Raw genomic sequence first — 11,156 nt, forward strand, 5'->3', positions numbered from 1 at the left:
ACCACGCTTAACAAGCTCATCGACAGCGACCTTTGTGCTATTCCCTCAGGTGACGACATTATAAATCCATCTTGCTCCTACTTTAAGGAACCCTTGCGCACGGTTAGAGCAAAAATCCAAAACGAGTTTGTCCAGCATCCAACCGAAAATTCTGAGCACCACGCACTTTCGCCTCTTTCGCCTGGTCGATGGCGTGATCGCGCATCAGCTCGCCAACAGCCTCGCCATCAACTACCAGGACAACTGCAATTCTCAAAATGACCTTTACCTTCACGCAGCCTTCAGCACTCGGCCCCTTCAAGCCGACTCTAATTCTCCACGGGGGTGCCGGCTCCCTCTCCCGTGCAAATCTTCCCCCAGACCTCTATGCTCGTTACCGGACCTCCCTGATCAGATATCTTACAGTGACCCGTGATTTACTCAACTCGGGCACACCCGCGCTTGACGCCGCATGTCATGCGGTTGCCTTGTTGGAAGATGATCCCTTGTTCAACTGCGGTCGTGGATCCGTCTTTACGGAGTCTGGAACCATCGAGATGGAAGCGAGTGTGATGGTTTCGTCGGTTGATCCCGCTGGGCCTCCTGCTGGCGGAATCAAACGGGCCGCTGCTGTCAGTCTCATCAAGAACACGAGACATCCAATTCTGCTCGCCAAGGAGGTTCTCTTGGAAGCAGACGAAGACGGTGGCTTGGGCGGCACGAGCACGATGCATTGCCAGCTGAGCGGGAGAGAGCTTGAGGAATGGGGTTGGAGGGAGAGGGCTCTCGAGAAGAAACCAGACCGTTGGTTCTGGACCAAAAAGCGCTGGGAGGAGCATAGGAAAGGCCTTCACCACGACGACACCTACTCGTTCAACAATCTCGTTGCCTCGCTTGATGCATATTCCGAGTCACCCTTTGAAGACGACGACTCCGAGGTGGATGAGATTCCGAGTCAAGGCACCGTCGGAGCCGTGTGTCTGGATTCTTGGGGCAATCTCGCCGTGGCAACATCGACCGGAGGACTCACCAACAAGAAAGCTGGGAGGATTGGTGACACGCCGACCATCGGGGCCGGATTTTGGGCAGAAGCCTGGGAAGAAGAATCCGTTAATGTGCCCCAGGTTCGACCAAGACCGTCTTCCCGCAGAACTTCAGGACTCGGCAAACTCCCCGTCCTAGACCAAATCCTGTCCCAGGCAAACGAGTCCTTGGGGTCTTGCCTCAATCCATCCCAACCAGAACATCCCTATCAACCGCTCACCGGAGCTCCTCCAGTATATTCCCCCTCAACAACTGCCTCATACCAACCGTATCCATCCCCTCCCGTACGACATCCCTGGTCATCTTCCACCCAACCAATTCGAAAACGTCGTCGCGCCGTAGCAATGAGCGGTACCGGCAACGGGGATTCCTTCCTCCGTCTCAACGCCGTGCGCACCGTCGCCGCACTTTGTCGCCTCTCAGGTCCGCCCTCCGTATCGCTCGCCGATGCAGTCAGAACGGTCACAGGCCCCAATGGCGAACTGCAACGCTCGGCCGGTGATCGCTGGGGACGGACCGGCGAAGGCCAAGGCGGCATCATCGGAATTGAAGTCATTGATGAGGAGCATGAGGAAGAAGACCCTCAGCCATGGGCGGCGGATGACTGCAAGAAGCGAACAACCGAGTGGGGAGTGTCCTCCTCCAAGAAGAAGAAGAGGGGCCACGTGGTGTCCGCCTTCAACTGTGGCGGTCTGTTCAGAGCGTATTACGAACTTGACGAATCGGGCGTCGAGATGCCCAAAGTCATGGTCTTCCATGAGGAGTACTGACTGACTGCCAATCTATACACGTATACAATGAACGGGCGACCGACTGATGGGCAGCGGCCAGAAGAATAATCCAGATTTAGATTTAGATTTAGATTACTCGTATAATGATAATCATGATCTAGGGCAACATTTGTCATATAGACTGTGACAAGATGAAATGGAAAGAAAGAGCCGCAGCGCGAAAATGATTGATGGACACGAGACATAATGACTTATCGTTTTCTAATACCAAAGATAGATTAGATTCTTCCCTGCCATATTCCTCCCTTTCTTCTATTCTTCCGAAGACCCGACTTGAGAGACATTGTCGCAAGAGGGCCTTCTAATCATCGCTCATGACGTTCCTCTATGTACAAACCGCGGAGCTGTGGTTACATATTTCAGCTCCCCCCTTCTCCTTACGTCTCTTTGCTTGCCACTCCGGAAAGCCTCGAGCTGGCCGGGTCACAGACCAGTTCATATGATGACTCTCTACCTCTCGCTTTGGTAGTTCACTTTCGGCCGACACTTCGCCTTTCGTGCTCATCTGCAATGTCAATGTCGACACCAGCTGTGAAGAGAGCGTCTCTGCCCTAGTTACATGCGTGCGTTGCGCCACTCGAATTGGGATTTCTCGCTCATGAGAACCCAGTTGTAGGGCTCATTGGAGCCTGGTCGAGGATGAACGGAGAGACGGAGGAGGAGAGAGTTGATGCTGAAACGGCTCCATAGTCTCCGGTTTTTGTCGAAGCAAGGCCGAATTCTCTGCCATCCAGATGTTCTGAAGTCCTTCCGGATTGATGGCATCGACGGCACCTCTTTTGCTTATAAAGAAGATCGGGCTGCGTCACGCAATGATCTTCAAGGCGAGACAAGATCGAATACAAATCTAAAACTAGATTAGTATTCCAGCGTTCTTTTCATAGTGTCGTATATTCCTATGCATAATTAGTCCCTGAAATTCTGCGTGACCTGCTGCCGAACGATGGACTTACTCGCAACGTCTGGAATGTTAAATTTCTCAAAGATCAGCCCCGGATGAGTACTCCAGCCCGTTACTCTGGCGACGGGAGCCTCCAGTCGAAGGAACGCCCCTTCTTGTATACTTGCAGCGACTTCGGCTCCGACGCCTGCATTGTACATGCTCTCGTGCACAACAACTGCGCGACCCGTCTTGTTCACGCTTTCCATGACAGTGGCTCGGTCCCAGGGATAGATGGTCCTCAGGTCGATGAGCTCGATGGTGAGACCCTTGATTTCCTTCTCCAAGGCTTCAATGGCAGCGGAGCAAAGGTACAACGGTTGGCCGTAAGCGATGACCGTGAGATCTTTGCCTTGCTTTAGGACCTCGGCTTTGTCTAGTGGTAGAGTATATGGGTCGCTTGGAACAAATTCCTCGGCAGCGCGGTAAAGGACTTTTGGTTCCATGAAGATGACTGGATCGTGGGAGTGAAGGATAGACGCGGTGAGCAGTCCCTTGGCCTGGCTGGGTGATCGAGGCATGATAACCCGGAGACCGGGGACGTGGGTGAATAGCGATTCTGGACTTTGCGAGTGGTACAGGGCGCCGTGGCCAACGCTACCGCAGGGCATTCGCACAACCAACCCTCCACAGTTGCCCCCCGTTGCGCCTTCTCTGTATCGGAATTTGGCTGCTTCGTTGACCAACTGATCAAACGCTGGAAAGACGTAATCTGCAAATTGGATTTCCGCAACGGGTTTCATGCCTTCAGCCGCACAACCAATGGCAAAGCCCACAATCCCTTGCTCAGAGAGCGGAGTGTTGAACACTCGACTGGTGCCGAACTCATCTGTCAAGCCCTTGGAACAGCGAAATACACCACCGAAAGCCACGTCTTCGCCGAACAGGAGCACATTCTCATCGCTCTTCAAAGCATGATGTAGGGACGCGTTGATGGCGCCATGCAGGTTCACCCAATCGACCGGAGCATCTTGAGAGAGCCCATAGGCAGTCCGGGCGCTGTTCTGTGATTGGTGAAGGACGGCCGTCTTTTTAAAGTCGATGGGCTTGTTCAAACGAGCTTCGGACGATACTTGACTGGCGTGTCGAAGCTGGTTTGCCGGCTTCAATGCTCTGAGAACCGCGTTGACCCTCCGACCAGCAAACATATTGGAGGCACGACAAGCGTATTGAGTTGTGTCAGAGCAAAATGAGAAGGGAAGCCAGACATTATGAAGGGGCTTCTTGGTAGATGGTGGAAGCCGACGATAAGCGCAGCTGGGCGGCGTTTGTAGCCGTCTCCGGACATCGGCAAGGGGGACTCAGAGCACGTGGAGAGCCTCGCGCAAGTTTCCCGATTCATTGGGACCATGACGCGGTACCAGGTACAGCGTCCAGTGGGGGACGAAGCTTGCTTTGCTTGGTAACGAGTAGATGCGCCTCTTGCTACTCGGTAGCTACGCAAGCTTTCAACATCGTCGAATAGGCATTTAGTAAGTTCAGGCTTCACCAGCCGCACCACGCCGCTCCATCCTCCTCCTCCACGCAGTTCCCTCTCCGCCAATCATTTCTCCATTCCACACAACGCAGATCTACAGGAACTCACCTTCAACCCCCTCACCTTTGTTCTTTCCGTTACTGTCTTTATCTGTACTCTTCAAAAAGACCAGACACTGCATTCACCTTAGAGGCTAATACAAAAGAAAGCCCAGAAACCTCACCGATCACGCCGGGCAGCGAATCGAGCAGAGCCGAGCCGAAGCATTCTCCCAGTCGAAGTTGAAAAGCTACATTCATCTGCGAAGATGTCGGAACCAGCATAGCGGACCTGATCAAACTATGCAACCACAAAGAACAAACCCCTCCTTGTCTGTGCGGCCCATCGTCTTAGGGCTCGCCAAAATCTTGTTCCTCTCCCTTGGGCAGGTACCCATCGTTCGAGCCGCCCCGGTCTACGCCGCGAAACTATTCTCTGTCGCCGAAGAACAGGAAGGGAAAGACCCCGATGACCCGAGCCTATGGATGTACTTGACTGTGGCCGCAGTGCTTGTTTTGTTGGGAGGGGCCTTTGCTGGGTTGACGATCGCGTTGATGGGACAGGTGAGTCAAACACAGGGAAGATACATTACGCAGGCACTGATACTGGGTCAAAGGATGAAATATACCTACAAGTCATCAAGGATTCTGGTGAAGGAAAAGAGAGGGCGCATGCTGCCAGGGTGCTTAAGTTGCTCCGGAAAGGAAAGCATTGGGTCCTGGTCACATTGTTGTTGAGCAATGTCATCACCAACGAAACTCTTCCCATCGTGCTAGATCGGTCGCTGGGTGGTGGGTGGCCTGCCGTCCTGGGATCGACCGTCTTAATTGGTATGACCCCCTTCAGCTGACCCTGCCGTCCCATGTTGCTAATTTTCTGCGCAGTCATTTTTGGTGAAATTGCTCCTCAGTCCGTCTGTGTTCGTTATGGCCTCCCGATCGGCTCCTGGATGGCGCCATTCGTCCTGATCCTCATGTACATCTTGGCCCCTGTGGCATGGCCAACCGCTAAACTGCTTGACTATCTCCTCGGTGAAGATCACGGAACAGTATACAAGAAAACCGGGCTGAAAACATTAGTGTCGTTACACAGGAGTCTTGGAGAAGCCAGTCAACGGCTCAATGCCGATGAAGTGACAATAATCAGTGCAGTTCTCGACCTAAAGGACAAGCCGGTCGGTAGCATCATGACGCCAATGGACGACGTCTTCACTCTGTCCCTCGACGATGTTCTAGACGAATCCACCATGGACGACATTCTGTCACAGGGCTACTCGAGAATACCCATCCACCACCCAGATAACGACTCCAACTTTGTGGGCATGTTGCTAGTCAAAATGCTCATCACATATGATCCAGAAGACGCGAAGCCTGTCCGGGACTTTGCTTTGGCAACTTTACCAGAGACTCGCCCTGACACTAGTTGTCTGGACATTGTGAACTTCTTTCAGGAAGGCAAATCCCACATGGTCCTTGTATCAGAGTTTCCTGGAGAAGATCACGGCGCCCTTGGTGTGGTAACCCTGGAAGACGTCATTGAAGAGCTGATTGGTGAAGAAATCGTGGACGAATCCGATGTGTTTGTCGACGTGCACAAAGCCATTCGACGAGCCATGCCTGCACCGACCAGGCGTATCCCAAAGACGTATTTCCTTCCGGATGAACCCTCGACTATCAATGGCGCCGGCCCAGACCTGGCCAATATAGACGAAAGTGAAATACTCTCACCCGAAGACTTACAGAGAGCGAAGACTGCGGATCATCCACCGCAGAAATCAAAAGGCCTGGTCGCTGCTAGAAGACGCTCGAGCGCAGGAAATAGCGCGACTGGAGACAGCAAGGCTGGACGAAGAGGCGCCAGCACAGATGAGATCAAGGAGCATCTGAAGCACCTTGGGCCGTCCAACCTGGCGAGTAGGCCGAGGTCGACACGGTATAACACTGTCAAGATCAAGCCAGGCAACAGCACAGCGTCCAAGGAGGATGAAACTCGCGTGACCCCGGTTCGCCGGATCTCTGAAAATGTTTCGGAATATCAGAGTGGCATTGGTGAAGGCATGCTCAGCTCGGGTGGTAAGGTTGCCAGTGGTGGCGTGCAGGCCTTAAAACAGGGGTATGGCTCTATTTCGGGTTCACCGAATGAGAGGAGGCTGCACCATACAATCCAGACGGAATCAGCACACGAAGAAGAAGATAACCATCATGATGCTGGAGCAAATGACGTACAACAATCCAGACCGCTTGCGAGGACGCTTGAGAGCCAGAGCACCATTGGTAGCTTGCCCGATTCACGAACTCCATCAAGAAGCCCATACTACCACTCTAAGGGTCCAGCCCGAAGTGGTAGTATCACAGAAAACATTGTCGACACTAACGGTTTCCGAAAGATTGTGCTTGAGATGACGTCAAGCAGCGAGTCGAACGAGGAAGAAGAGAACTCAGGGGCCAACAAAGGACATCACGGGTATGATGAACGCAAAAACCTATCTGGAGTGAAAATACGAGGCGGCAGCAATGAACATGTTCATGAACCCCATGATGACAACTCGAAGAAGAAAAAGCGCCGACGACGGAAGCATGGCCATGGAAGCGGAAAAGGGGAACGTGAGCCACTGTTGGGCGACTAGTAGAGCTGGTGGCCACTACGAAAAAGGAGGGCAACATGGTGATATTGTTTCGATCGCGCTGCCTTCGATATTCGGTCTGGACCATGTATTCTCAGAAAGGACACAGAGCTGACGCCAAGGGTACATTGTGAGACTGAGAGCAAAGGTCTGGCCGAAACAGGGTGAGAAATTGACTTCACTTGCTCTGAATAACAGTCTTCATTCACTAGACTGTTCATTCACGGCCTTGGGTTCAATCACCACAATAACAACACGACACGCTTGTAAGTCTTTGAAAAATCTTTCTCTTTCTCATTTTGTTTTCATTGCCTTGGTCTCTTTACCCTCCTTGCTCCTCCTGTGTCTGTTCGTACTCCTCCGTTGCCTCTTCGTGGCCCTGCTTTGTCTCTTTCTGCCCCTCCTTTGTCTCTGTGTGCTCCTCCGTTGTCTCCCCCTGCACGCTTGTTGGCGTTGAGGCACGACACCTATTCAAGGTCGCCAAAAGACACCTTTTCAAAATCACCGCGCAGACACACTTCACCATGGAGCCCCAGATAGACAACGCTTTCGCCATCCGCGGGTATATCAGAGCCGCCAGAGCCCAAACCACAGAAGATGACGTCGAATTTTTCAAGTATACGCTCATCAAACTCTGCCTCCTCTTCTTCGTCTACCACCTCGGTTGCAATGAAGTCCTCTCCTCGTTTTACCAGACCTTGGAGAACCCCAGAGATGGTCTCCCAAAGCTGAAGACCTCGGCGTCGACTTACCTCCAAAATGTCATAAACACCATTAAAGCTGGCTTCCTGTTGCTACTTATGGCACAGGTATTGGGCGTACCTGGAACCACGACCGTGTGTTGCGGCCTGCTCGTGTTCTCTTTTCTGCAAGAATGGCGGCCCGCCAGGGCAAGAATTTTCAATATCCTCACGCCAATTTTATCCAGCTTCCTCCACGAGCTTAAGGACTGCCTTGAACCGATCGCCCTTGGTGTGAGACTGGTGGTCCTCGTCCACAGACTATACTGCATCATCTGGCAGTTCGGCGCCTACATCGTCAACAGTCTTCCTTGGCACACGCTCAAGGATACTGTTCTCCCAGTCACTTGCCTGGCCTTCAGATATCCTTTCTTCGCTTTTGTCGGTTTTGTTTTAGAGCTCAAATTTCGGATGAGCAGGGGTCGAGAGGACCTTAGAAAAGCGTTGAAGGAGAGAGACGAGCTCCGTGAGGAGGTAGGGCGGCTTAAAGAAGACAATACAGCTCTGCGACTCCTGCAGGCGAGGCCCAAAGACAATCAAGGAGTTTGGATACGTGAGCGGCCGTCCTCTTCAGGACAACAGCACTCGCTCCAGCTCGAGCAACTCCGCAAGCATCGCCGGCAGAGTCAGGCGGCACACAAGCAAAGCCAGCGATGGCAGAAGTTGTTTGAAGAGCGCCAAGCCCGTATCGACGAGCTCGAGGCCATCGACGCCGACGTCGAGGCTCGCGTCCTAGCTGCCACCGCTCACAGAGATGAACGCATCCGAGCCTTGGAGGCCGAGATGAGGACCGCAGCCGCTTCGGCGGCTTCGGAAGTCAATGCCTTGACGTCGGCTCTTGAAGCTGAGAAGGCTAAGTCTGGCAATCTCGAGTCTCTCCTGGATTCTGAGAGGGTGGTCTCTCAGGGACTAGGTCAGGATGTTGCTGTGCTTCGGCGCGCGAGCGACGAAGCGTCAGCACTCCTCGACAAGGTGAGGATGGAGTCGGCTGAGGCCAAGAGAGCGGCTGCGGGCCTAGTTCGCCAACAGAAGGACGCTGAGATCAGCGTCCTGAAGCAAGAGCTGGCAGAGGCACAGGCCGACGCCGACGCCGCCGCGGTTGTCGTCGCAGACACCGCAGAGATTGGTGTCCAGACCGATCTTCCTGCTGAGGCATCTCCGGTGATCAAGACGGTAGATGTCAATGACGCAGGCACTCAGACCAAGTGCATCGGTTTGGACATCCAGTCTCAGCTCGACGCGTCCGCGAACTGTGAGTCCAAGCTCCTGGAGACGAAGAAAGCCCTCGAGGAAAGAGGCAAGGAGCTGTTCGACACCAAGAATGCTCTCGAGCAGAGAGGCATGGAGCTCGCCAGTTTCCAGCACGCATGGAAGAAAACCTCAGACTCCCTCATTCAGTGCAATGAGCATCTTCAAAGAACCCTAAAGGAAGCAAGCGAGCTGCGTTCATGCAACAACCGAGGCAACCATCAGTTGCAGCTGACCCAGCGAGAGGTCCAGCAGCTCAAGGAAACATTGGCCATCCGCGAGGAGCAAGCCAACAGTCTCATGAACCAGCTTCAGCAGTGTCAGAAGAGGGATCAGCAGCAGCAGCCGGTTACTCAAGAAGTTCAGTACTGGAGAGAACGCACGGAAGCAATCTCAAATGAGATGACAAGACTGCGAGCCGAGCACGTGGAGGTCAAAGGAAAACTGGAAGAAATCCAGCAGAGACTCACGGCCGGCGCCAGCCAGTTCCATAAACTGCAGCGAGACACGACGCAACAATTAGAGGCAAAAGAGAAACGGGAGAAACAATTGGAGGCTGAACTCGCGCGCCACAGAGACGCGCAGCGACTGGATTACAACAGCCAAGTTGAAAGCCTCCAAAAGCAGGTCGTGATCAAAGATGAAGAGATCCGTGGTCTCCGACGGCAGCTTGATCAACAAAACATGGCTGCGGAAGTGGCAGTGAGCACCCCTAAATCTGACAGGATTGGTGTGTCTCCCTTCCCGACGCCAACAAGGACTCCGATCACGAAGGTACTTGAAAACACCATCCTAGAACATGAAAAGGACAAGAAGAGACACGCCCTTGAAAAGGAGCAGTTTGAACGAAGAATCGCGGCGCAAGCCATAGACATCGTAACACTTCGGAATATGAACGATCGACTGGAGGAAGAGAACGAGAGCCTGGAGGACGAGAACCAGAGACTGCAGGCCGAGATCAAGAAGCTCCAGGACCAAATTGAAGGAAATGCCATGACTGTTGGCTTTGCTGAAGCGTTCCTCGAAGAGGACAAAGAGGAGATTAAACAAGCCCAAGAGGAGGCTGAAAGTTGGAAGACGCAGTACGACGAGGTGCAGGCGTCAGTGCAGAATATGCAACTCGATCTGCAATTCAAGGAAGGCCAGGTGGACGCGGCACGCATGGAAGCAGACTTGTACAAGACACAGGTACAGAACCTGCAAGTACAACAAGCGCCCACACCGCAGCCTGATCACCTCCCGTCGTTGCGGCTAAGGCCAAACAAGCGCATCGCGAGCGAAGGCCTCAAGGAGGAACTCAATCAACCAGGGCAGGAGAGAAAGAAGATCATGGCAAGAGGTCATTACCAAGGTCAGCCACCTGAAGCTCGACGCCCACAAGTTCCGATGGTCCAACCCTCTCAAGTGCAAACATTCCAATCTCAATACCGGCCAAATCCCCTCTTTCCCCGAGCGCAGGGAATTCCGCTGCAGCTTCCACAGATACAGGTCACTCAACCCCAACAGGCGCAGGTCACGCAGACCGCGGGGCAGGAAGATGAAGAAGCCGAAGAGAACATAGATGGCTCCTCCATCATCTCGGAAGAAGGCTGAAGCGCGGCACAGAAACCGTTACACAGAAATCTCAGGCCCTACAGAAGCAATCGCAAGGCGTTCAAGAAAGAACAGCCCATTCAGATTTACGAAGGACCAGAAGGAGTCAAGGTGGACTCGGTGGAGGGTTATGGGATATTCAGAGTGATGCAGATCTGTCGCAAGTCGACAAGTAGTCACAAGGCATTCGAAGAAAAGAGTGCATGGATCAGACAAATGGACACATGAGAGTCGATATGGACTCGACGGAGGATCAGGGGATATGCAAACCCGAAACGAGATGTATCGCAAGTCGACAAGCGATGACGAGGCATTCGAAGAAAATAGAGCGCACTCCGAAATCAGTCAAATAAATCACCGGATCGACAGGCCACCAGCAATCACGAGGCATTCCAAGAAAAGAGTGCGCTCAGAAATCACAACCCGGCAAGCAGTCGACGACGAGGCATTCAAAGACAAGAGTGCACTCAGAAACCAGTGAAAGAATCATGGATCGACGATGACGACAACACCCAGCCACAAGACATCCTAATAAAAGGGGTGTATAGGAAATCACAAAGCATTCAAAGAAAAGAGTGCATTCAGAAACCAGTGAAACCACAAAGAGTCACAACAGACTCGGAGGAGGAATGGGAATATGGGACCACACACCACAGATCATACAAGCTGGCAAAGGCAAAGG

General features: G+C 52.9%; 4 protein-coding genes across 4 annotated transcripts; 3 read left to right on the plus strand and 1 right to left on the minus strand.

The window, feature by feature from the left end:
• Positions 1 to 257: 257 nt before the first annotated feature.
• Positions 258 to 1,793, plus strand: A1O5_06452 (uncharacterized protein; the record flags this gene model as incomplete). The annotated part of the gene is made up of 1 exon (XM_007747046.1): positions 258 to 1,793. One exon carries the CDS (start codon positions 258 to 260, stop codon positions 1,791 to 1,793), a length of 1,536 nt encoding a protein of 511 aa, XP_007745236.1.
• Positions 1,794 to 2,672: 879 nt separating this feature from the next.
• Positions 2,673 to 3,902, minus strand: A1O5_06453 (2-oxoisovalerate dehydrogenase E1 component, beta subunit; the record flags this gene model as incomplete). The annotated part of the gene is made up of 2 exons (XM_007747047.1): positions 2,673 to 2,710; positions 2,768 to 3,902. The coding sequence occupies 2 exons, from the start codon at positions 3,900 to 3,902 to the stop codon at positions 2,673 to 2,675; spliced, it is 1,173 nt and encodes a 390-aa protein (XP_007745237.1).
• Positions 3,903 to 4,572: 670 nt separating this feature from the next.
• A1O5_06454 (uncharacterized protein) lies at positions 4,573 to 6,896 on the plus strand (the record flags this gene model as incomplete). Its single annotated transcript, XM_007747048.1, has 3 exons — positions 4,573 to 4,833; positions 4,887 to 5,100; positions 5,155 to 6,896. The coding sequence occupies 3 exons, from the start codon at positions 4,573 to 4,575 to the stop codon at positions 6,894 to 6,896; spliced, it is 2,217 nt and encodes a 738-aa protein (XP_007745238.1).
• A 521-nt stretch (positions 6,897 to 7,417) lies between these two features.
• On the plus strand, positions 7,418 to 10,474 carry A1O5_06455 (uncharacterized protein; the record flags this gene model as incomplete). The annotated part of the gene is made up of 1 exon (XM_007747049.1): positions 7,418 to 10,474. One exon carries the CDS (start codon positions 7,418 to 7,420, stop codon positions 10,472 to 10,474), a length of 3,057 nt encoding a protein of 1,018 aa, XP_007745239.1.
• Between the last annotated feature and the right edge of the window lie 682 nt (positions 10,475 to 11,156).

This window comes from Cladophialophora psammophila, assembly GCF_000585535.1.
Source record: "Cladophialophora psammophila CBS 110553 chromosome Unknown aczJe-supercont1.9, whole genome shotgun sequence".
NCBI classification, from domain to species: Eukaryota; Fungi; Ascomycota; class Eurotiomycetes; order Chaetothyriales; family Herpotrichiellaceae; genus Cladophialophora; species Cladophialophora psammophila.